General features: G+C 41.4%; 1 protein-coding gene across 1 annotated transcript in view; it reads left to right on the top strand.

Annotated features, from left to right (window-relative positions):
* The window catches only part of Pgr (progesterone receptor), a 66,399-nt gene that overhangs the window by 10,941 nt on the left and 27,858 nt on the right, over positions 1-27,600 (top strand). Inside the window, exon 3 of the mRNA XM_032909448.1 lies at positions 11,129-11,245. Coding sequence (XP_032765339.1) covers positions 11,129-11,245 — 117 coding nt within the window. The remainder of the gene's footprint in view (positions 1-11,128; positions 11,246-27,600) is intronic.

Below are 27,600 nucleotides of genomic sequence, written 5' to 3'. Positions count from 1 at the left end.
CCTAGTGTACAGATGGCATTAAGGAACAGTGGAGCTGATTCCCTCCATGAGTCCTAGGATTGTATTTCTGCTAAATACTGCCTCTGTAGCAGATGACAGGGTGCTTGGCTCTAAGGACTGTGGGGAAGTGGCCGGTTAACACTCAGCACAGCAGTGTGGTGGAATGGAGACTTGGAGACCTGCAGTCAGTAGAAGTGGAGGAGAGTAGAAATGGCCGTTACTGTCTTCTATGGTAGAAACCTTGCTATATATTTTGGATTTTTGTCTTCTATCCTTCACAACATCCTTCAACAGAATTTACCATTCCCACTTCAGAGGTAAGTAGGCCAGGGCTCAGATGTCATCAAGTTCCCCAAATAAGAGAGAACACCGGAAGAGACCACACATCTCATCTTACAGAAATGTATGTCTTTATTGAAGCAGAACTTAGGAGCCACTAAAACTACATCACAATGCATCTTATGCTATTCTTAATCCAGTCCTCAACGGCAATAGCTAGTTTCTACCTCAAAAAGGCAGAGGAGAGTGGAGTAGAGAAAAACAAGAGAACCCCAGAGAGTCAGTTTATCAATCTTCGCAGGTGAACTGGCAAACCAGAAACTAAGCAGAAGCTTCCTACTGTCCAGGGGTCAAGATCATTTTCTACTGATGTTTAGACATGGCCCATGACAGCAGCTTAGATCAGATGTGTTTGGGTTTCTGCTCAGTGGGTCCCAGTTTTTCCAACTGGAGGTTGCCTGCTTCTATAAAGAAGTATATGGGTATGACTGATGAATTAATGAAGTTGATATGTCCAGACATGACTCAGTTCCAACACTTGTTGCTTCTTATACTGCAAAGAATATCTTATGAATGGGGCTGCAAAAGGGATGTGAGGTGCTGAAAAGATGTATGAAGATTCCAAGTTTAGGTTTTGAGTTACAAGACAGGGAATAACATGACTAGAATGACAATACTATGAATAACATTCTCCTTCAGAGAACTGAACCAGTGCGGCAGGCATCTTGGGCCTTGCAGGAGCCATTGTGGTTAATTTTAAACAGAAGGCACATAAGAACCATTAGAATGTCTATGAGAGTATGATGCTAAACGCTTTATCACCACACACCGGTATGGTGCCTAAAAATAGTTTTTATATTTTAAAGCCAAGCATTTCTTGATAGAAGGTTACATCTCTAAAATGCTGACATTGTCCATGGTGACGCCCTTCCCAGTAGACTGTGTTGCCCGGCAGATACTGAGGTTACAGCCCATAAAAATTACAAATTGCTTTGAGATAAAAATTACATTTTTGATAGAAAAATGTAACTCCCTGTTAGGAGCCATCATTGTTGTATAGAGAAGGTTTTAAAAAGAAAAAGTGCCTGGCTATGATTACCCAAGATAGAGGCACTCCACGATGTCAAGTGTCCCAGAGCTACATGTTTAAACACTTATAAACAGATATTCGAGATGGTTAATCTGCTTGAGAGTTTCAACATTTGGGTAATGAGCAGACTTAACCAGAGCGTCATTTAATAAATACTTCCTAAATGCCAGGAACTCTCCTAAGCAAACAGTGTAAAAATGGCAGAGCTGAGATAGTAGCGGGAGCCTTCTCTCCTAACCATGATGTTATGTCTTGTTCATCTGCTAGTGTCTAGTGCTCCTTAGCACTTAGGATAAAAGCTCATTGACATCAATGAAGGTTCACATTACATACCTGAATGTTTTAGAAGAAAAATTCATGTTGGGGAAGGAGATATTAAAAGTTTATATCTTAACTTAGGATCCTTCACTGTAAGCAGACCATTATGTCTTCACATTGTCTGGGAGGTCCCCTCCCCTTCCCTTCCCTACCCCTTCCTCTCCCCTCTCCTTTCTTTCCTTTCCACCTCCTCTCCTCTTCCCCTTCCCTCCCTTTCCCCTCCCTTCCCCTTCCTAACCCCTCCCCTTCCTTCTCTTCCCTCTCCTTCCCTTTCTCCCCACCCCTCCCCCTTCCTTTCTTCCCCTCTCCTTCCCTACCTTTCCCCACCCCACCATTCCCCTTCCCAATGCTTCCCCTCCCCTTCCTTTCTCCCCTTCCCTTTCTTCTCCTTCCCTTTCTCCCCACCCTCCCCCTTCCTTTCTTCCCTCTCCTTCCCTACCTTTCCCCACCCCACCATGCCCCCCCCCAATGCTCCCCCCCCTTCCTTTCTCCACTTCCATTTCTTTTCCCACAGAGGCTAACTGCTAAATAGAATGTAAAATGCTGGGATGTGTCCTAAGTAGGTTTCTGTGACTGATCTGTTACTACATTCCGCATGTGTCTACAGAAGTCTCATCTGTTCTAACCTCCTGACTGACACATTGTGGTGATCCCCAGTGATTACACTTAGGGTTTATTGTCACAGCTGGAGATGGTCTTGTCTCTACCCCTACTTCCCGGTTCTGTTCCCATCTTAGATGCTAAAGTCATGCTTTTTAAACACCATTTAAAAGAGAATACACCATTCCTCTCTTCAACCCTGTCCCATTCCCATGCACTCTGCTTCTGCTGAGTGCTCTCAGCCCTGATGGTGACCTCCAGTCTGTCCGATGATCTCTTTTGCACATTCTGCCGCTGTGACCTAGTAGGCTTACAGGTAGCCATGGACTGATCCTGTGTGAGTCTCACTTTCTTGTCAGTCAGCTCACTCTCTCTTCTCTAGTTTCTCTTTCACTCATTCAAGATTCCATCTCAGATGCATGAACTGAAGTGTGTCAAGTTTTGATGCCCACCAATTTCTCGTTCCATGTTCTCCTCTGTGGCATGCTAACAGATTATATATTTTAACGCTATTTCCAGCGAATAGCACACTAGACCTTAAAAAAAGCATACTTAATATGCATTTACTGGGAGAAACAGAAGGAAGTCACAAAAAATAAACTTCAGATTGCTATAAATGAGAACAGCATCTGAGAAACAAGAATTAATGTCAGAAACAAAAAAAAACTGGATAAGGTTAAGAGACTTGGATGAGAGAAACTTAACAGTAAAGTCCAAACTTCAGTAATGAAATTTAAATCTATACTGGAAGACAGAAAGATCAGAAGGTGCCTCCAACTATGCAGACCCCATATTAAAGATATTTCTTCAGAATGGTGAGAAAAGAGCCAACTGACGGAAATTATGTGATAAATTATGGCTTACACTGCATTTCAGCCCTTATGAGAGCCTCTTTTTAGCTCCTTTTATCAGTACCTAAGCCATGTATAACATTAGTCTTCATCTCTAATTGCATATGCAAAATAGACTGAACAGGTCATTTCTCTATGGGGTAGATACGATTCGAACTGAATTAGAGTTTAGGCTGTAATGAATGTGCTGTGTTGGCTTTGAAGTTAGATAACAAACCTGGTGAACAAAAAAAAGGTGGATATTTAACTCAATAAAAAATCAGTCTCTGAAGGACGTAATGAAACCAGACTCCAGAAAAAGCATTCAATGGGAGTAAAGATAAACTTCTGGGATATTTTCATATAAAATTATACAGGCAAATAGTAGATAGTCAATAAGTTTTTGCTTATTGAACCATCAGAATTACTACCTAGTGAGCATTTAGACTGCACCTGCTGAAGTGTGGAAGATTTTATTTACTTTGCTGTACTGAAATGGTATTTTATAGATATGGAAATGAAAGCCCCTGGATATTAAATGTGTTGTTCAAGGCTATGGACCTAAAAGGTGGGAACGTGGATAGTGAAAGTAAGTTCAATAGTTATATAAAAATTGTTTTTAGTAGGCCAAAGAGAGGTAGAGCATCCTAGAAACATTAAAATTACCGAGACCTTCAAAGATCTTGTGTTTATAAAGATTATACATACCCACCATATTAGAAACTAAAGCTGATGTTACAGGAATTAGAAAGATTTCTCAGTGGTTGTGAGCACCTGCTAGGGCAGGAGTTTAGATCCAATGCCTGGCAACTCAAACTGCTGGTGTGTGTGTGTGTGTGTGTGTGTGTGTGTGTGTGTGTGTGTGTGTATTACTGCATGCCAGCTGTGTGAGGGTTCCCGTGGAAGTCAGAAGAGGGCACTCACTCCCCTGAAGCTCACACCACTAACAAAGTTGATGCTGGGCCCCCACCTTCGGTCCTCTGGAAGAGCAGGGCACACTCTCAACCACTGAGCTAGCTTTCCAGCACCCAGATTTTGTATATTTTGAGACTTTGATTTCCTCATTTAAATCATAACAATCTATCAGATATTTTTTTCTGAGCAAAGAGTCCAATGGCAAGTAAAATTCTGATTGTTAGCATGACTGCTTAGTTTGTGTTTCATGAATCTCTGACAGGGTACATGCACAACAAATCCTACTTGTTTCATTTCAAAGTGAAATTAAAATATGCTTAAAAGCTGAAAGGATGGCACTGTTTTACAAGTTTGTAAGTCACTTTAGTATTAGCCTTCATAGAAGACAGATGGCGTCTCCTGTCTTCAAGGACATCCAATATGCTGTTTTGGTTGAAGTCAATGAAGAAGTGACCCCACAAAGACACACAGTTGTAAAATGCATGGGTGTTTTGATGGTCATTTTAGGTATCACAAGGGTTAGTTATTTCTTTGGAGACAGCAAAAGGATGCATTTCTACTTTTATTATCCTTTCTGATTTTATCTCCTACAAATCACTCTCCTGTTTCTTTCTTCAAAATGGAAATTTGCTATTTTTAAAATACAATTTATAATGGAACCCTTGAGCTAGGCAGTTATTTAAATTAAATTATCAACTTCCAAAGTGAGTAATTTGTATCCTAAAATCTTCTAGAACTTTCCAGTGAGTTTTGTGTCTTTCTCTCATTTGTTCCTTTTTACATTATCATGCTATTTATACATTCAATGTGCTTTAATCTCTTGAATTTATTTAAATTATGTTTAGCTATTGTCTTAGGTCATTTTCTGTTGCTAACAACATAATACCACAAGCCGGATGAGTTACAATAAAAGTGATCTGTTTTGAGATCATGGTTCTGATCCAAGTTGAGGGGACACACCTAGTACTTTCTTGGTTTCTGAGTTCTGAGGCAGAGAAGGATGCATGTTGATACAAAGAGATAAACTGAGACCCAGAAAACTGGATGTAATAGCCAACCCTCTCGTGAAGTAATGCATGAAATCACTATTCTCTTAGGCCTTGAATGGCATGCGCAGATTAGCTGTAATTGCCCATCCCATCTGCTCTCACCTTTTTATGCCTCTCTATGGTATTAAATACTTCCATAGCATGATCTCTGGAGGACACAAATGGTCTATAAGCTTCATGGCTTTGACACAGCCTTCAACAAAACCAAATTCTTTGCCATGAAAGAGCATCCTATCTGCTTGCCCATTATTTAATCAACAAATTCTCCAAAGACTGCAGGGTATTTTGGATGAAAAGGCTACACGTTAGTAATCTGATTAATAAACTGCATTGTCCTGACTTTGCACAGTTGTGACCAGATAACTGGCAGAGTGACTTACAGAGAGAATGGCTTGCTTTGGTTCACAGTTTTGGAGGGCTCAGTAGATGGAAATTGGGCCCAAGGTGGGCCCCAAATCATGGAAGGATTGTAGAGGATTAAGCCATTCACCTTGAAGAAACATGGAAAGAGCCAAGAAAAGTCCTACATAGCCTTTCCTGCCTCCCACTACAGCTGCACCGCTCTGTAACCAAGACTTTATTTTGTCATGATTTTAGTCTGAGACAATTCTCTTTCTCATCTGAAGTTTGACTTCATTGCGCTTGCTGTGTCCTGTCTTCTACTCCTGTTTTCATGGACACGGTAGCTTTGTGAAAGTCTACTCTTTAAGCAGAGGTCAACTTTTAGTGTTCTTCTTTGATCCTGCTTATGTTACCGGTGTTTTTGTTTCTGTTAGAAATTGTATTCAGCATATATATTATATATACATGTATATATATAAAATTATATATATTATATATAAAATCATGCTTTTTCTTCCTTCCTCAGCTCTTTTCAGTTCTTCTTGATCTTTCTACCTACCCAACTTTATGTCCTCTTTTTCTTCACCTCTACTGCTTTCTCTTGCTTTTTCAAACACACACAGACACACAGACACACAGACACACAGACACACACACACACACATACACACACATGGAAAACAAAATAAATAAGTGAAATATACAGTAAGACAAAAAAAGATACGCAAACAATATCAACAACAACAAAATGAAACAAAAATCCCACAGAAGAATCGTGGCATTCACTCTGGTTGGTCCACTGCTCCTGGGCATGGAGCCTGTCTTGGAACGGTTGATCTACTTAATTACACTCATCCATGGGCTTTAAAGCCCAGTTCTTAGATCCTAGGCTCCATGTGCCTTTTGAGATTATATCTCTGCTCCTTTCTTTCCCCACTTCTGGGTTACAGAAATTGAGTCTTTATAGAAAATTAGCCCAAGTTAAATAAGCAATATGCTTCTTTTTGAACTTTATGCAGGGCTTCTGTGTCTCTGTGGTAGGAGGAATCGTTCCATGTGCACCAATTCCCAGCACCACAGTCTCCACTTCCTGGGTCACAGTTCCTGAGACAGACCACACTTACTTGTATGGATTCATTTCTGTTTCGTTCTTTCTGATTTTAAAAAGAAAAACCTGAAGTACTGTGACTTCTCTCATACACAAATGACATTTGTTCATTTGTGCACTTATTTAAAGGCAGCTGACAGGCTAGAGAGATGGCTCAGTGTTTAGGGCCGTGTACCCTTCTTATAAAGGACCTGAGGTTGGTTCTCAGCATCCATGCCAGGCAGCTCACAACTGCCTGTGACTCCAGCTCCAGGAGCCTGGGCCCCTCTGCTTGAGGACACCTCTACTCACGTGGGCATCCCTCTCCCATACTCATACAATCCTAACTTCAAAGAAGAAAAGCTCTTCAAAAATGACCAACACGAGACAGATTTTTTTTTTATTTTACAGGAATTTCTTAATATAGTTTACAGTGTAAACCTTTCATTTCAGTTAAAAAGGAACCATGTAACATAATTAAAATATTGCAATTGGCAATGAAGTTGCCTAATCACATTGTTTATAAAATGAATGTGTTAAATAATTGAAACAGCAGGAAGTTAAATATGACAATATGTAAGTACAGTTACTCAGCAGCACACACACACACACGCACGCATGCACACACACACGCACGCACGCACGCACGCACGCACGCACGCACGCACGCACGCACGCACACACAGTTGCTACATTTCTGTGACTCAGACGGTCTTGTTTTCTTGGTGTCTTCCTTTCCCTGTGGCTCCTACACTCTTTCTGTCTCTTCCATGTGTTTCCCTGAGCTCTGAGGGGAGTGATTTGATGGGGACGCACCAGTTAAGTCTGTGTCCCAAGGCCTCCCACTCTCTGTGTAATGTCTGGCTTTGGGTCTCTGTATTTTTCCCATCTGCTGCAGGAAGAGGCTTCTCTGGTGAGAGTTGAACAAGGCCTTGATCTATGAGTACAGAGAAATAACATTAGGGGACATTTTATCTCCACATTTTCCCCTTTTTTGACCAGTATTATTTGGCTTTTCCATTATCCTTGGACTGTCTAGTTTTAGGTTCTTGATCACCCAACAGTGCTACATATGGGCTCCATCTGATAGAGTGGGCTTTAAATCAAATCAGTTTTGGGCTGGTTACTTCACAAGTTTGTGCCACCATTGCCCAGCATATCTGACAGGCAGTATACCCTTGTTGTAAAGGGCTTGTGCTTGCCTTGGTGTCTATGTTACTCATTTGATAGCATGCAGATTACTTTCCTGTACCGAAGAAGCATGGGGTGAAGGTTCTATGGAGATACCAGCTCACCATCATGTTCAATATAGGTATTGTCTTCAGCAATGGGTCCTTGCTATCAGTTTGTGGAGAGTGACCCGATAGTACTGGCAACAGACTGTGCTGTTTGGGGATTCCCATTAGCCCTTTGGTCAACAACGTCATTAGCTGTAACCTAATCCGAGTACTGGAAACTTGGCTGGAGATTCCTTTTCCCCCATTATTTGGAGATTTTATTTAGATCAACTTCACGGATGTATATATTTTAAGAAGTTTCTACTGCATTCGGTTTCCACACTACCCTTCAAATGCCCCTTAATTTTAACTGTCTCTTCCCATAGTGCCTCCCACATCCCCCATGCCCTCCCACTCTTCACTTGTGTTAATTGAGTGGGTCTTTGATTCTAGTGCCTTCTTTTGGGATAATTTCCACCTATTGGTTTGTCTTGTCCAAATGTAATATGATAGTTTTTATTTTATCTTACTATATTTTATTTTGCTATTTTTTTTTAAAAAATAATGGATGAATGACTGAAAACCTAGCTACAAAGGTAAAAGTTGACAACTGAATTGTCATTTATACATGCTGGGAAAAATCAGCACTGGTTATATCAATCATCCCAAGACAGCCCTTATGTTCAGGAGTAGTTGACAAACATATACGGACACCACGTGTGTCAGTGTGGTTTTCTTTTGTTATAGTTTGGTGTTTTTTTCCTTTTTGTGTGTGGTTTTATTTTGTTGTCTTCGTTTGGAGGTTTGTTGTTGTATGGGGTTTTGAGAAAGAACTTAAATCTGAGTGTGCTGGGAGGGGCAGAGGATTTGGAGGGACTTGGGGGGAATAGAAAAATATGATCAAAATGTATTTAAATTCAAAAGTTATTTTAAACAATAAAAATATAACTTAAAAATTACCATGGTAAAAACAAAAGAATGTTTTAGACAGCAGCTATGTTTTATAGTGATAGAATGATTTTAAAAATGTGGAAGTAAATACATAATGAATTATGAAAAGTAAGAGCCCAAAAGATATCTGAGAAAATCAAAGTTGTTATCTCGCTTCCATGTGCATACACCCACCCAACCATCAATGAATGCATATACACAGAAGCACCCACACACATGCATACAAACATAGACATACATATACACACACAGAAACATAGACATGCACACACATATGCACACACACATGCATACACATATACAGACATACACACACATATGCATACAAACATACAGACATACATATGCACACAAACATGCACACATACACATATGCACACACACAAATACACATGCATGCAAGAGAGAGAGAATTGCTGTATTATACATTTAATTCATGGTGTAGTACTATAAAAGGCAATGGATTATATATATATATATATATAAATGATATATAATAAAATGCTTGGACAGGATAACAATGACTATCTTAATTTACTATGCATAACAATACATAAAATTGTATAGGTCATATAGCTGTGTATGACTATATTTGAATGTCCAAAAGTGAACTACAAGCATTAAGATGCATATATTTATCCAACAAATGTTTATCAAAATTTTATTGGACAAATGTGTTAAAGCATTAAAATTCAGCTTCCACTAGGAAAAACAGACATGCAGATTGTACGAAACAAGCATTTGGTCCACAGAAAAGCACCGAAGGTTTTATGGGATCATCCAGGTTAGACTAGACAGGAAAGGGTAAGCAAATCCCTGACGGATGAATCAGAGGAGGGAGGGAATCAAAGAACATGGGAGTCACTGGTGAGACTGCTGTACTTAGCATGTTAGACTCTGAAGAACATGAAAGGGTATAAACATTTAAAAGGAGAGGGAGTGCTGGGGTAGCACACTTGAAACAGTGCATGCAGCCACGTATGATGGTGTGAGCCTTTTATCACAGTGTTCGAGGGGGAGAGACACATGGCTCCCAGGAACTTACTGAGGAGTCAACATAGTCTAATTTGCAAGCCTCAGCTCTCAGTGAAAGATCTTTTGTAAGACACTAAAGGTTGACTTCTTGCCTTCAACTGTACACCCCCCCAATACACACACACATGCATACACACACACACACACACACACACACACACACACACGCACACATGCACAAATACAAAGGAAAAGCATAGTATAATGTAATAGTTGCTATTTCTTTCCTTCTTTTCCCATTCTGAAATAGACAACCAATTTCCCCAGGAGGAGGAAATATCATCATGTTGTGTCATTCATTGCTGTAAATATTCATTGGGAGCTAGACAGCATCTCCTATTGGGATTGTCATTTTGACATGCATGTGGTTATCTCCTGTTGGAGAATATGTAGATAGGTAGCTAAGTAGTTTAATAGATTGCCTTGTTATAGACTTGCAGACTGACCATGTCATATTGGACCAAGGAAAAGTTATGATGCACAACCAACAAGCAGATAGGCCATAGCGTGCTCCGTCTTAAAACTGGAGCATAAGCTGGGAAGATTATTCTTAGAAAAGTGGAGGCTACATATATTTTACTGGATTATCATCCCAGGTATAAAACTGTATAGATTTCCATAGTAACACTGGAACAAAGCCAGTCCATTTGTTCTTGACAATTTAAACCTAAACATACACCCATGTACCTGAAGGAATGGTACCCAAATGAAGCCCCTTACATTATTAAGGGATGGATGCTCTGGGCAGCATCGAGCTTCAGAGACAGTGCCTGGGCTCCATGCTACCTTCATAGATGACTCTTGCTGGGACTGCATGCATGTCATGTTCTTTTAGGCAGACTACATGGAGGCTAACCTGTAACTGTACATTGGATGATGGTGTGTCTGCTTCCCAGTTCTGATGACCCAGCACTTAGTTTCAAAGATGGTTATCATTAGAGTGAACTGAGCTTCCTGGTCCTGTGGATCCATTAAATCATTTGTGTATCAATTCTAGTCTTCAGTAGGCGCCCATTGGAGTGACACATGACAGGAGATGTGGGTTATGTCAACCCATTTAGACTGCAACTTCATATCGGAGTGCTCAACTGTCAGAATGCCCCTTGCCACTTAAATTTACATTCTGAACTGCCCAGCCTTTTGTCTGCCATGACATAAAAATTTCATTCAGTTTAATAGTCACAGTTTCCTTATTTACATGTAAACAGTTGTTTAAATGTTTTTAGCACTCACTATTATCTCATTTAGGCCCTCAACTCAAAGGAGAGGTACAAAGTGGGTCTGTCTCACTTTTAGCATGCAGTGGTGGCTAGCAAGAGGTGGGCTGCAGGGGCCATGAGCCTGATGCTCTGTGTATACCTGTTGACTTTTAGTCTTTAGAACCTACGAATAACTTGTACTTTTCTCATTTTTAGGGCAGCATAACTATTTGTGTGCCGGAAGAAATGATTGCATTGTTGATAAAATCCGCAGAAAAAACTGTCCCGCATGTCGTCTGAGAAAGTGCTGTCAGGCTGGCATGGTCCTTGGAGGTAATGTTGATGTCTTCATTGATAGTTTAATGTGTCTTGCACTTCTATTTTAACACTGAGTCAGAAGATACCAATTTTTTTCACTAATTAACTTATTTATTCACTTTACATCTTAATCACAGTGCCCCTCCCTCTCCTCCTCCCAGACTCACCCTAACAAATCCCTCCCCCATTACCCTTTTCCTTCTCCTCAGAGAAGGGGAAGTCCCCCTTGGGTACCATCCTGCCTGGGACATCCAGTCTCAGCAGGACTAAGGACATCCTCACCCATTCAGGTGCAATCAGATAGTCCATTTAGGGGGAGGGGATCCAAAGGCAGGAATAGCGTCAGAGACAGCACCCACTCTGTTTCAATTCTTAGAGGATGCATATGAAGACCAATCTGCACATCTGCTACATATGAGTAGGGGGCTTAGGTCCAGCCAGTGCATGCTCTTTGGTTAGCTGTTCAGGCTTTGTGAGTCAATATGGGCTTAGGTTAGTTGACTCTGTAGGTCTTCTTGTGGTGTCATTGACCCCTCTGGCTCCCAAATCCTATTCCATACTCCTCAGTAAGACTCCCAAGCTCTGCCTGATGTTTTGGTGATGGTATATGGGTTTATTTATGAGAAGCAGCTCTGCATTTGTTTCCATCAGCTTCTAAATGAAGCCTCTCAGGAGATGGTTATGCTAGGCTCCTGTCCGCAAGCATAGCAGAATATCATTAAGTGCCAGGGGTTGGCTCTTTGCCATGGGATGGGTATCAAGTTGGGCAGTCATTGGTTGGCCTTTCCTCAATCTCTGCTCCATCTTTAACCCTGAGCATCCTATAGGCAGGACAAATTTTGGGTTGAAGGTTTTGTGGGTGGGTTGATGCCCCCTCCCTCCATTGGAAGTCCCACCTTTACAGGATGTGGCCACCTCAGTCTTCATATTCTCCCACTAGTAGGAATCATCCCCATTCCAAGTCTCCTGCTAGTCCTAGAGATGTTCCCCAACAATTTTTGTTCTTACACCCTGCCCCTTAAACAAACTTGATCCCCATCCTGGTTCTCCTCTTCACCCCCTCCCATCCCAAGCCCTCCCTTCAGCCACCTCTGATGTCTTTTTTATTTCCTCTTCTGAGTGAGATTCACACATCCTCCCTTGAGCCTTCTTTCTTACTCAGTTTCTTTGGACCTGTGGATTGGCATGGTTAACCTATACTTTATGGTTAATGTCTACTTAGATGTAAGTACATGCCATGTGTGTCTTTCTGGGTCTGTGTTACCTCACTCAAGATGGTATTTTCTAGCTCCATCCATTTACTTGAAAATGTCATGTCATCCTTGCCTTTAATAGCTGAGTAGTATTCCATTATGTAAATATACCGTATTTTCTTTATCCATTCTTCAGTGGAGGGACATAGAGGTTGTTTCACTACACATCCTTGCTATTATGAAGAAAGCTGTTATGAACGTAGTTGAGCAAGTGTCCTTGTGATATATAGCAAGGCATCTTTTTTGGTATATACTCATGAGTGATATAGCTGGATGTTGGGATTAAATTAGTCCCATTTTTCCGAGAAACCTCCAAATTGGTATCCAAAGTGGTTGTACAAGTTTGCACTCCTATCAGCAATAAAGGAGTGTTTCTCTTGCCCCACAGCGTTGCCAGCATGTGCTATCACTTGAGTTTTTGTTCTTAGCCACTTTGACTGGTGTAAGACGGCCCCTTAGGTGGTTTTGAATTCTCTGGTGACCAAAGAAGCTGAACGTTTCTTTAAGTGTTTCTTGGCCGATAGAGTATTCTCTGTTGAGAAATCTCTTTTTAGCTGTGTACCCCAGGTTTTAATTGTGTTATCAAGTTTGTTGGTGTCTAATTTCATGTGATATTTATATATTTTGGATATTTGCCCTATGTCAGATGTAGTGTTAATGAAGTTCTATTCCCATTGTGGGCTGGCATTTTGTCCTAGTGGTGGTGTCCTTAGTCTTGCAAAGCTTTTCCATTTCAAGAGGTCCCATGTATTGTTGATTTTAGTGCCTGAGCTTTTGGTGTTCTGTTCATGAATTTGTCTCCTGTCCCAATATGTTTAAGGCCGTTCTCCACTTTCTCTTCATGGTATTAGTGTATCTGGTTTCGTATTTGCATTTTTCTACATGTAGACATCCAGTTAGCACCATTTGTTGAAGATGTTCTTCCTGTTCTACTATATGGGTTTGGCTTCTTTGTGAAAAATCAATTATGCATATGTGTGAGTTTATTTCTGGGTCTTCATTTTATTCCATTGATACACCTGTCTGCTTTTATGCTAATACCACACAGTTTTTATTGCTATTGCTCTGCAGTATAGCTTAAAATCAGGGATAGTCATGCCTACAAATGTTCTTTTATTGCTCAGGATTGTTTTAGCTTTCCTGTTTTTTTTTTTTTTTTTTTTTTGGTATTTTTTTTCCATATGAAGTTGAGAATTGTTTTTCAAGTTCGGTAAAGAACTGTGTTAGAATTTTGACCAGAATTTCACTGCGTCTGTAGATTGCTTTTAGTAAGATGTGCATTTTTACTATGTTAATCTTACTGACCCACGAGCATGAGAAGAATCAAAAATTTTCCCTATTTATGGATTAGTTACTATTTCAGGTACTTTCTACATGTAGAAATGTTATCCCTCTTCCCAGTGTCCCCTCTGCAGTCCTCCTATTCCATCTCTATCCCCCTGCTTCTATGAGGGTGCTCCCCCACCAACTCCCCACTCCCACCTTACCACTCTAGCATTCCCCTACACTGGGGCACTGAGCCTTCTACCAAAGGCCTCCCCTCCCATTGATGCCTGACAAGGCCATCCTCTGCTTCATAGGTGGCTGGAGCCATGGGTACCCCAATGTGTACTCTTCGGTTGGTGGTTTAGTCCCTAGGAGCTCTGGGGGGGTCTGGTTGGTTGATATGGTTGCTCTTCCTATGGGGTTGTGAACCCCGTCAGCTCCTCTAGTCCTTTTCCTAACTACTGCACTGGGGTCCCTGTGCTCAGTCCAATGTTGGTTGCTAGCATCTGTCTCTGTATTTGTCAGGCTATGGCAGAACATCTCAGGAGACAGTTATATCAGGCTCCTGTCAACAAGCACTTCTTGGCATCAGCAGTAGTGTCTGGGTTTGATGGCTACATATGGTGGGGCAGGCTCTGGATGGCCTTTCCTTCAGTCTCTGCTTCACTCTTTGTCCCTGTATTTCCTTTAGACAGGAGCAATTCGGGATTACTATTTTTGAGATGAGTGGGTAGTCCCATTCCTCAACTGGAAGTCATGCCTAACCTCTGGATACAGTCCCTGCAGGTTCTCTCTCCCCTTTGCTGGGTATTTTAGCTAATGTCATCCCCATTGTATCGTGGGAGCCTCTTGCTTTCCTGGTATTTGGACATTTCTGGTGGCTACCCCCAGTTTCCCATCCCCCATTGCTACACACCTCTGTTCAATTTCCTGACCTGTTTATCTCACCTGTCTCCTCCCACACCTGATCCTACCCCACTTCCTCTCCTCCTTCTCTCTTCCTCTGAAGTCCCTCCCAACCTCTACCTCCTATATTGTTCCCTGTTCTAAGTAGTACTGAAGCTTCCACACTTTGATCTTCCTTCTTCTTGAGCTTCATATGACCTGTGAATTGTATCATGTGTATTCTGAGCTTTTTTCCCAAATATACCCTTATCAGTGAGTACATACCATATGTGTTCTTTTTTGACTGGGTTACCTTACTCAAGATGATATTTTCTAGTTCCATCCATTTGCCTGTGAACTTCATGAAATCTTTGTTTTCCCAATTTTTTTATTCATCTTTATTCTTACTTTTTCTTGTTTGTTGTTGGTGTACAATCTTGTTAATTCTGCAGATTTCCAGCATGCTAAGTTCTATTGTGTATCAGCAGACTTTATGATAGTGTGTGGCCTTATCTTTAGGTAGAATGGGTTGGAGCTTAGCCACTGCTGCTTATTACTTGTGTAATTTTAAATGATTCTCAATGCCCTTTGGGAGACATTCGGCACCTTAACTGTAGAATAAGAGATCAGAGTTATCTTCGAGCTTAGAACTTGATCCTGAAGGTGTGTCAGATGCAGACTAAACAGTGACAAAATAAATGTCCATCACCACCATCAGGCTGAGAATCCACTTGATGGATATGTAGTTGTTCCCTGTACATGTCTTTGTTATTAGACTCCTTAAGGCGTTTAATAAAATGGTAATAAATACATAAAAGTTGGATCTGCAGATGATTGAGTAGGCAAAGATATTTGCCACATTCACTCAAGTTCAAACCCCAGAGCCTATGTGATGGAAGGGGAACAAACGTTCTATAGTAGTACTCTGTTATCCATATATACAGCATGGCATGTGGATATGCCATTCAATCAGACATACTGAAGTCATGAGCTATAGAGATAGTGAAATACTTGTTTTGCAAACCTGTGAATAGCTTTTTTAAAAGGTTGGCTATGGTAACTCTGACTTATGACCCAAGTTCTGAGGAGACAAAGACTAAAGTATCACTGAGCCTTGGTGGCTAGCCAGTATAGCCTACTTGGCAAGCCCCAGGGCTGTTAGTAGACACTGTCTCACAAACGAAGAAGAGCAACACCCAAACCTTTGACGTCCACAAACACATGCACAATATGCACACTCTTTTACACACACATGCACACATACACACGTGCAAATGAAAATATAGAGTCAGACTTTAAAATAATTGTTTGTTTATTTTTCAGGTATTTCATATATTTTGATCATATTAAGTCTATCTATAATATTTCCAAGATTTTCCTTACTTTCCTACCCACGTAGCTTCTACCTGTTTTTCCCTTTCTCTTTCTCTCTCTCTTAAAACTAAAAAGATGTGTTATCCAGGGCCTGGCCTGGCATGTGATTGTTAGACCCTAATGACATTCCACTGGGAGATGTCTGTCGTATCCTACAGGATAATGCCTAGGAATACGTTTTGTACGAGGATAAAACCTGTAAAAAGCATAATAAACCATGCATTATATGCTGCCATTAAAAGCTTTCTTTTTCCTGGTGCTGCCTAAGGCAAACTTACTTGTGTTCCCTCAGTGTCCCATATTTCTTCCTTCAGGATGTGTTATTTTTAGACCAATGTTCTTCAGATTTAAAACCTCACCCAAGTGCTATTTCCTCCCTAAAATTTTTGCCAGTGTTCTTGGGCAAGATTAACACCCAGTCAACATGCTGGCCACTTTGCAGTAACTCACTGAGTTAGAGCATTCCTGGTATTTTATGGTCTCATGATTACTGACTATTTTCCCCAAGTCAACGCCCAGGTCTCAAATGTGCTCATACAATGCCTGGCTGGGGAGGTACTCAGAAGGCAGTGACTATATCAGTACACCCACTTTCAGTACTTTTCAAGTCCTGTGCCTCAATTTCCTACTCCTTTGTATCGACATTATCTCCAGAAGTCTTTGTGCCCTCCCATGTGTTAGAAAGCCAGCCTTTTTCACAAGTCATGTGTCTCATTCATGCTATGAGAAAGACTTGGAGATGCTGTGGTTTCTTCTGCCTCCACCCCTCCTTTTCTATGGCACTGCTATCTCTAATACAGTGGCCAACCCCCACCAGGATTATAATAATTTATCAATCATTGACAATTTGATAATGGATTTTGATGATACTTAACTCCTGCTACTCTCCCAACTCCTCTTAGCTCTATCCTACTCAACTTTGCGCTCTCTCTCTCTCTCTCTCTCTCTCTCTCTCTCTCTCTCTCCCCTCCCTTCTGCCCTCCTCAAATTAATAACCCACAGAGTACAGTTTGACTTCCTACATACTTCTGGGTATGAGGTCATCCACTGATGCTTGGACAGACGATTCTTCAGGTTCTCTGTGAGGATGTGAGGTCTGACCTAGAGAGTCTCATGATGTTATTGGGCTCTGCCCTGTCATCTTTCATTGCCCTCTCTGTACAAACTTCCTGTCTTCCTGTCCATTCATTCCATTATTTGAGTATTCTCAAGCCAAGCTCTACCACCTCAACAATTACCACTGTATTTCCACAATTCGACATTATTACTTTTAACTAGAATTTCTCCCTCTTCTGACTTCTTTTCTCTCAACTCACTTCTCTTTCTTATTTGCTTTTTTACCTGCCTCCCTTCCTCTTTTTCCTGTTTTTTGATATCATCAGAGAAATAAATATTTCATTGTGTCCAATGCTTACCTTGCAAGCAGGAGGACCATTTGTTTGATATCGAGAACTTACTCTTTAGAATGGCCGGGCATAGTGATTTTAATTTTAGGCAGTAAAGATCAGCCAACTTGTCCAGGGTTGTAACAGACTGTCTCACCAACTCCAGCCCTCATAGGGCTTACACTCTGCAGTGCAGGAGGTGACACATAGGTCAAAGAACAACAGGTTCTGTGAAAAATGTTAAACAGGTGGATGGAAGAATGAGTGTCGAGGAGACAGCTAGTCCCTGAGCCTTATTCCACTTCACACCTTCATTCCATAGCAGAGCTATTTCTGAGACAATGGGTTTGACAGTGATGACTTTCCTAAAGCAGTGTGCATACATTCCTAACAGTCTAAATGTACATCCAATGTATTGCCAAGAAACTGCTTATGTAGTGGTTTGCACTCATCTGTGGGAAGAATGGATTAGATCAATATGGTTTGTGTTTAGAGTATTACACACTCTGCTTAGACCTGTCCTTGCTGCTCTTTCCCACAGCTCCATCTAATCTCTATTTAGATAGTTACGTTGTAAAAGAGGTGGGTCTGAGTCTGGAAAGCAAGGGCAGCTTTTACCTGGGTGTTCATAGAAGAGCCCGGCTCTATGCTATATCCGGCCTGTGGCCTGGTTTCAAGAAGGATAAAAGTGGGGAGAGAATAGAAGCAGGTCCACCTGGACCTTCTGTGTGCCCTTTCATAGTGCCCTGAAAGTTCATACAATTGGCTTCTCAGAGCCCTTTAGTTAGTGAAGCCCAAGTACCTAAGGGCTTCCATTGTAAACTGGTTTCCTCCAGATGATGATCTTTATGTAGTTCTCTCTACTTGTAACACTCCCACCTCTCCAGTAAGGCAGCACACAAGACTTAAGGTCTTCACAGTGTTATGATAAGGATAAGGGGAAAGGGAATTCTGAGAGACATGGCCAAAGTTTTCAAGGAGAGCCCCAGAGTATGAACCCTTTAGAAGAAAAGGAAGAGAGGCGTTTGTACAGTAATAGTGTATGTCCAAAAAGTATAATATTTTACAGCTTCGTGAGGATTTTTGTAGGGAGTGGAACTGGAAGAAATAAGCTTGGAGCAGCAGGAACCTGCGGTTTGAAGTCTGAACATCAGAGAGTGTAGCAGTGATCTTTTAAAGCAACTACTCTTGGTCTGTTTGCCAATAAACCCCGCTTTCACAGGCAACATGTCTTCCATCCTCAAAACTGTCTTTCTCTTGTCCTCATCCATCTCCACCACCACTTCTGAAGCCTGCATTCTTCTGTGTCTATACGTGGTTTGCCTCCACCTGCCTTCTCTCTTCACTACTCAGGAGCTTTGACTCGGGCTTCAAATGTGACATTCAACAGAGTGACTAGCATCCGAGGAGAGGAACTGAGTCTGATCTCTGGTGTGACACACACAGGCACACATGCACAGAGAGGGGGGGGAGAGGGAGAGAGGGAGAGAGGGAGAGAGGGAGAGGGGGAGAGAGGGAGAGGGGGAGAGAGGGAGAGGAAAGGAAAAGACTCAGAACTTGGGGAGAAGGAAGGATTCCATGCCATAGCTATATACCAAGTAGCCCAAGACCAGAGGCAGTAGCAAGGTTAACTTGGGATAAATCTGTTGCAGTTGCTCCAAATTTCTTTGTAGTTCTCCTGCTTATGGTGGGACTGGTTTTTAGACTGGAGCCAACAGTTCACTGCCCAGGGGCTGCAGCCTCATGGAGCAGAAAAGATGCACAGCTAGGAGCCCATTGGCAAAGCTTCTTTGTCCACTCTTGCGTTTCCCCATTTTTACTGCCATCCTAGGACCCAGATCTTCTTAAATCACAAAGAATTCAATCCCTATGCATAGCATACTTCCATCAGTTGATCTCTTTTATGTGTCATGGCCTTTAAGAATGAAGGGAAACTAGCAATATTTAAAATGTGACAAGAATTACAAATGGGAACTTTTATGGGCTTCCTAACATGAGGGTGTGTACAAAGTAGCTAAAACAAATATATATCCTCTGGAGTATGTGGATGAAATATTGTGTTTTGTTATAGAGTATCTAATGCCTAAAGTCAATTAAATGAGGCTATATAGATTAAATATAGGAATTAATTATTTAAAATGGCATTTAAAGTATATTTTTACTAAATGGTCTCCCCTGCTTATCCTACTTATTTTTCCTTTTTAAAAACCAGATGTTTTCAGCAATGGTCCAAACCACCCCTGAAGATGTTTCTCATTTTCCAGTTTGTCTTTTCAAACAGCATGCTGTCTCCAAACAATTGAATTTCACAGTATGCATGGCCCATAAAGATTAACAGAGTATAGCTTTTTTGTTTTGTTTTGTTTTGTTTTTTAGTTTGTATTTTAGTTACAATGTTTCCCCTTTCCCTTCTCCTCCTCAATTAGCTCTGACTGCTTTCCTTCAAATTCATGATCTCTTTTTTCATTACTTATTATCGAATGCTTATACATATTTGCATATGCATGTAAACTCCTAAATAGAACCTGTAGATTCTGAATAGTGTATCTGTATGCATGTTTCAGTGATGGCCATTTGGTACTGCACCAGCTAGTGCTCTGTCCTAGGGAAGGCCTCCTCTCCCTCTCCCAGCTTTCTTCAGTTGTCTAGAACTCTTTGTGTAGGGTTGAGTCCTTTTGGGCTTTCTCTCATCCAGTTCGTCATGTTCATTGGTATCATCTTTGTTCAACTCACTTTTGGGCAGCCATGTTGGTGACACTTTAATACTTGTTGCTAGGAGATATAATGTCACAGAGAACTCCCTGACCTCTGACTCTTATACTTTTCTGTCTCCTTGTCCACAGTGGCCCATGAGCCTTAGATGTGGGAATGTCTTGTAGATGTATCCATTGAGTCTAGCCTCCACAACTCTGCATCTTGGTTGGCCGTGGATTTCTGTAATGCTCCCTATCTGTCACAAAGAGAAGTTCCCTTGATGAGAGGTGAAGACTACACTTAATGGTGGGTGTAAGGACAGTTGTCTATAGATGACTATTAGGACTTGTGCTAGGGTAGTAAATTGCCTTCCAATAGCCATGGCTTTATTAGCACAGAGTAGTTATCGAGGTTCCCAGCACCAGGGATTGAGCAATTTTTGTGAGACCATTTGGGGATTGAAAAAAATTAGTATATTGTAGGGCTATATATTAGAAAGAAAAATTGAATTGTAGCTTTCGAATACACAGTGGCCCAAGAACTCTATGAGGAACAGAAGCATAGCAGTGGCCTACCGTATTACACCATAAATGGAATTATACAGAAGTTTGTTAGCACGGTATGCAGAGATTCAATCATAGCTGATTCTTTCATTGGCAAGAATCTGCACAATAAATAAAACAATTCATGTCACCCAGGAAGGAGGTCATTAGTGAAAAAGATTAGATTTGAAGTGTCAGCACAGGTTAAGTTCAGTTCAAATTTGTGCAGTAGAAGCGCTCGCTCTTAAGTTTCTGTGAGCTGTCAGAGATGCACTCCTTGGAGTGATATCTGAGTTATTCTGAGCTGGGTCCTCCCACGTCAAGAGAAGACTGTGGAAGTAATCACAGCTTGCACACTGCTTGAAGGGGACTAGAACCTTCCTCCACCTCCTTCCTTCCATCATTTTTGTCTTCCTTCCTCTCCTCTCTTCTTCCCTTCCCCTCTTCCTTCAGTTAGATCCTCCTTTCTAAGGTTTCTGATTTCTTATACAAACCTGAGTAAAGGTGAAATATGAGAGGACACTGGAAAATCTTGCCCAGAATTTAATAAAATCCTCTGGGGGAATGTCAGAAGAAATATGGTTTTGACATGCCAAGACATAGATTCTGCTAATGGGCTGTTTGTTCCTATCTACTCCAATGACTGTTCTCATCCTAGGAATGATGTCGAGGCCCTCTGGTCTTCTCAGTGCACATGATTCTTGTTTTTATGAATCACTTCCCTGGCTTTTCACAGGTCACAGTGAACTTTTACATTTAGTTCACTGCTGTGTATTACTGAGTAGGAAGATAGTTCCACCCCTAAGGATGGTAATATATCTTCTCAGTAAGGCTTCATGTGCTTAAATTCTTGCCTTTAGAAAAACATTTCTGAATAATGACTCAAAGACTGGTGGGGGAGAAAGACGGGGGGGTATAGGGAGAGAGAGAGAGGGGGGGGGAGATTCCTTTTACATTTGTAGAAAGAATGCTATAGTACCATGAAAGTGACTAGCTCTTTGAAAAATAATAAGTTTCTGAATAGGGCAATAAGTAAATGAACAAGTCACTAATTAAATGAATGTTCATTGAAATGTTGTTGTAGCTAAGGTTCTTTCTGTAGAGAGTCATACACTTAATGTTGAGTGAGGAACCAGTTTCTGCCTGACTCCCCTCACCTCTCCTCCACCCACATTCAGCTGAGCTTCTCCTCACATAAGGAGGATGTCCTGGGATGATGAGAATGAGTCATAAGGCAAATTCCCCTACACCGCACTTCCATCCATGCTTCCTCTGGAGAATCCCCAAATATGAATTTCTGGACCCAAAAATGTGCCTACATATATTCAGAAGTCTGAGAGCTTGTTCTGACCCTTTGTTTAAAAAAACAGAAAAACAAAAAACAAAAACCCTGAAGCCATGATTCTCTTCTTGAGGCAATTGTGGATGATGACTGTTTCCTATTTCTCTGGACTTCACCCTGTCTTCCCCTCACAGACAAATCCTTTCCTATGCTTTGAGCCGGCATTGTGGTAGACAACTACCATACCCCTGGCTTTGCTCCCCCACCACTACCCTGAATTCTGTAGCACCAAGCTGTCTTCTTATCACTGTCTAGGTGTCTGCTACACAGCCTTTCTCACAGGTGAAGCAGAGACCACTAAGCTGCAGTCTCAATTTTCAGCTTAACATTCTTCTCTGTTCATCTGGAGCTACTCTTAGTCCTGCTGTCCAGAGCTGTGTGGAGAATCTGCCAGAACCTTTTATTCTCCAGGTACAGATTGAGTAGAGATACAGGGGTTCAAATTTTTATTTTTCAGGTAATATTGAGTGATTGAGAGAACACAAATGTTTTAAACTCAGCTCTTATATAGTTGACCAAATGATTGCATTGACGTCTTTGTTCTCTTTGAATATATGTAGACACATTTTGGGGACTGGAAATTGTAGGTGGATCCTGGCATGACAATGAGGGGCCAAGTGGCATCAGTACACTAGTTGCTGCTAGAGCTTAGTATGAGGCAGCATTCCTGGCCTTGCACATTGGCCATTGTTCCCTGTTAATCTGAAGTCATAACTTTTCCAAAAACATTCTTCCAAGATTCCTTACAAACACTGGGGAGAGACATGTAAAAAGTCTCCAGACTAGTGTGATGTGCATTAAGACACTCATGAAGTCAGAGGATCCCCGTCGATCCTTAATGCCTGTTCAGCCTCATCCCATGTCCCTGTCCTATTCCCAGAAGCTCGGGGACCTCACCAAGGCTGCATTTTAGCTTCTGACACCATGCCGATGCTTCACTTCCTACAACAACGAGTGCTGTCGCATGAAGGTGTCACACCACACTTTCAAGGTCAAATGTTTCCTGCAGGAATAAAGAAAAACAGCAAAAGAGAGGGTGTGCCGGTGGACAAGTAGCCACAGGCATTCAGAGTTCTCTTCATCACTGCTCTCGTTCGTGTGCACAGCCCATGGTGTGAGGACCACACCAGACCAGCATCCTTCTAAGCTCCTCCTGATTTGCTCCTCTTTCAGAGAATAGTTAGACGTAGCATTTCACTGGTGCCTCTCCTTGGTCATTTCCCACTCAGAACCTTTAATTGGTTGTATACTGTAGTCAGTTCAGTATTCTAGTTCATGATTCTTCTATGGGTTGTGTAGTTCAGTTTTATATTTTCTATCTTAATGAGGAGTTTAAAAATATGGGTGCGTGTGTGTATATATATATGTGTAATGTGTGCGTGTTTGTGTCTATGCATTTTTTCATGTGTCTGTACAGGCCTAAAGTTGATGCCTGGTGACATTCTCAGTCTCTTTCCACTTAATTTAGTCAGCTGATATCTCTTTTTGAAACTGAAGCTTCCTAATTCAAGCTGGATTAGCTAGCCAGCTTTCTCTAGGGAACTGGTCTCTTCCGACTAAATGCTGGAATTATGACAGCTATCATGCATGCATGGTTTACACTTGAAGATACACCAAATTGTTTCTCCAGACCTAGTATTCATTTTATATCAGTCGTTGTACTTGTTTATTTAACAAAGTTGTCTTCTTTTGTGAGAATAACTTATTTTTTAATTCTTTATTAATTATATTGCAAACAATAACTCTAAAATCCAAATATTCAGTTATCTACTGAATACTATTATAGAATGCTGGTAAATCCAATCTATTTCCCATTGATGGTGATATCAGTATTCCATTTGGCTTCCATTGGTCACTCGGGATTTTTAACAATCAGCCCATTAAAGTTCTTGAAGAGCTAGCAATCAAGTCTTATATACAACAGTGAGCCAAGGACAGCACAGTGGTGACTGACTGCTGCTTCTCACTTCTTGTACTTTTAAAATTTTGGACCACAGGCTCCTATTCAGTAGAATTTAGTTCTGTGTGGCTTTGACTGAAGTTGTGTCTTTCACAGAGCATTTACATTGGGCTATTCCAGACACTTGGGGATTGCAACAGTGAAGGACAACTTTTAACACTGACTTTTTGCCCTTGGTTTCCCATGTCTTGCAAGGAGGGTGAGGACAAGCCTCAGAGCCTCGTGAGGGAGCCTGTGATTATGAATTATGAACGTCCATATATCAAGTGGAGAAAGAAAGAATTGCTCCATCCACAGTCCCACAAAGTGTCCTTTTATTAGGGGCCTCCAGGCAACTTACTGACATTTCCAAGAGCTGAGACACACACAATAGAGGTATCTGATTTACTAGCAGTATATACTTCTGTCCTCCAATTATATTTACATATAAAAGCATAATCTTAAGGACACTGTGTACATTTTTCAAATGATAGAAAAATCATGTATATGAGTAAACCTATCTGTCAGTTGAAAATTTTGTTTCCATTTATGTAGGTTAGTGGTGGGGTCCGGCTTCCTTTCTACCACAGGGCTTGGCAGCTTGAGGAGGCAGGATGTGGGAAGTTGACCTGCAAGGAGGTCAGGGCTGTCAGGTTCTCAGGCTCTTGGGCATCCAGGCGCCACTGGGATGCCGCAGGAGAGCTGAGAATGGAATGGGGGGCCTGCAGGGCTGGATTTGGCCCAGGGTGGAAGGGGAAAAAGGGGAAGATCTAGCTGGTCCCGCAGGGAGAGTCCCTCGGTTGGTGAGTGGTGGTGGGCTTGGGCTTGGTGGTGGCTGCAGCTGGGAGCTCAGGGAGGCTTTCTTCTTCAGAGATTAGACAGTGGCTCTGTAGGCAAAGGCCTTCTCCATGACTCCTCAGGACTGATCCCTATAAAAGAGGCAGACCATGGTTCCAAGGCGTTTGTTGTCATGGCAGAAAATGATGAGTAATAAGGTACCCCTCTTTTCAGAGTGGGCCTGAAACTAAATACCTTTTGTAGGGATGAGTGTCTAGGAAGGGAAATTCATTGGCTAAGCCTCCAGGTCTTTAGATACCTTATTATAACGGAGATCTGTCTTGAGCTTATGTGACCTGTGGTCACATCCTCTACCTGTGAAGGAGCTTGGGCATTGCCCTTACTGACTGATGGTCACAAATCTATGGAGGGCTGTGGGCTAGTGACCAGCCTGACTTCCTGGGAGTCAGGCGAAAATGCCTACCATCCCTTCAAAACTCAACTAGGAACCACGGTTCCTTTCACTCTCCCACAGTTTAGAGGACAATGTCACACGTTTTGATGTTAGAAGTGCCTTGGCGGGCTGCTTGGGATAGAGTCTATGACTCCAGGAGCATGAGGAAGTTAAAGTATTTGCTAATTTGACCCACTGAAGACAAGAGATGGGCTCCTATACTGCTGGGGAAGGAGCACATGTGCACAAAGAGGTGATGGGGAAATCAGCTGTGTGTGCGTCTTCAACTGCTCAGAACTTCACTAAAGTTTTCTGAGAAGATCATGCATGCCGCTGCCCTTTCTCTGTCCCCTAGATCTGTACATTGCCTTTCGAGTGTCTAATATGAGTGAACAAGCCCCCCAGCCATCTATATTGCTTTCCTTGATGAGCTACTGTGTCTTGTCAAATAACTATATCTATATCTCTCTATCTAAGATTTCTCTCTCTCTCTCTCTCTCTCTCTCTCTCTCTCTCTGTGTGTGTGTGTATGTGTATGTGTATGTGTATGTGTATGTGTATGTGTATGTGTATGTGTATGTGTATGTGTATGTGTATATGTGTATATTCCTTGAAGTTCAGGAAGTGACTTTGTAAAGGTTTTGCCCTGCCCCGGCCTGTTTTTCTTGGGCAGTGATAAACACTTTTGATCTGAAAGCTGGAGTCTTTGTAGATGCCCTAGTGTCTGCCTTAAAGACAGGCTCGCCCATTCTCCTTCTCCTTCTATGGTCCCTGGTCAGAATCTCAGAACTGGCACTTCAACATTGACTCTATACCCATCATCTTTCCTCTGTTCCCATGAGTCTTAGTCCTTCAACAAACTAATAGGGAAAGTTTTCTCCTTTAAAATTCACATGGCTGACACCATTTGTTACACTCATGAGCTCTCATTTCAGTATCGCAAGTGTGTTCTTAAATCCAAGATGGTCCCGATGTTTGCCCTGCCACCTCATATTGCCTTATTCTCCTTTTTGTTTATCTTCAATGCTTGTATTTCTTAACACTTAGATGCCACTGTCTCTTTGCTATGTGTTGAATGATCTAGGTAAGGGAAACATGGCTCCTCTACTCAAACATTGATCACCTATGACAGAAGATGCCACTGTACATGTGACTGTTAGAGACAATTCATGAACAGGAAAATGAAAAGCAAACACAAGTAATGTTCCTTCGCCTTTCATTTTTCCCCATCAAGTATCAAACACAATTAGCAGTGCTGGCCTCAAGGTTAAAGCGCTTGCTGCCTAAGAATGAGGACTAGAGTTCAAATCTCCTAAAACCTTTCATGCTGCTGTGGAGGTGAGCAACCCTGCTCTAATTCCAGCCTCAAGCTGGTTGGTGAGACTGAGAGACCCTGTGTCAGTGAATGAGGTGAGAGCACCGGAGGATGATTCCAAACACCAACCGCGGGCCTCCATATGCATGCACACGGACCTGCACAAGCACACACACACTCATACATACACACCTATACATGTATCCCTGTATATATGCTACACACACACACACACACACACACACACTTACACATGTGTTTCCACACATTCACAACACTCACACATATGCACATGTGGTGGAAAATGGGGGAAAGTAATTGATTATTATTAGTGACTGTCATTGTATATGAACCATTTAATATGCATAATTACACTTTATCCTGTGACAAATATATACACTAATTTAAAAACGAGTTGCTTAGTATTGATCAGGTAAAATAATAACACTAGAAATACAACTTTTACAAAATTGCAGAACTCACATGAAGATATGGCAATGCCACAATTCATTATTTATTATAATATACTACTACCGATGAGAAGAGTCATTACATCTCTTCTAAGCACTTTTGGAAGAACAGGCTGACACTCATGGTGGGAGGTAGATTATAGATTTAGTAAGATTCTAACAATTCAGCTCTTTAGGAAAAGATCTCTTAATAATACTATTTTACATCTTAAAAATAATTCTCCTAATGTTCAAAGTCCTCCCTTAGATAAATTGCTTGATTTCTTCAGTCTGAAGGTTTCAAAATAGAGGCACTTAGGAGAGCCTTGGTGGGGTCAGGCGAGAATCTTTCCGTGACTCTATTAGCTCATGTTGCCATATTCCCTCAGCTCACTATGCATTGTGCTACATCTATTTTGTTTGTAGTATGTCCAGTGTTTAGCATGAGTTTCTTCTTTGTTCGAGGGCCTTTTTTGTTTTGTAACATCAAAATAAAATACCCATTAAAGAAGCTCTGTGTTATCCGATGCTGTGAACTCATATTCTTACTCAAGGTCTGGCACATGGCACCACTAAACATTTCCCTTGAAAATAAAAGATAAATGAAAATAGCCTGTGAGTGGCACATTCGCCCTGCTCCATCTGAGCCTCATAAAGTTGACAAATCACTAGCGTTCTATAAATCTCATCCCTAA

The sequence above is a fragment of the Rattus rattus genome, chromosome 8, assembly GCF_011064425.1.
Source record: "Rattus rattus isolate New Zealand chromosome 8, Rrattus_CSIRO_v1, whole genome shotgun sequence".
Classification (NCBI taxonomy): domain Eukaryota; kingdom Metazoa; phylum Chordata; class Mammalia; order Rodentia; family Muridae; genus Rattus; species Rattus rattus.
Note: the sequence above shows the minus strand (reverse complement) of the source record. Positions and strands in the feature narration are given on the sequence as shown.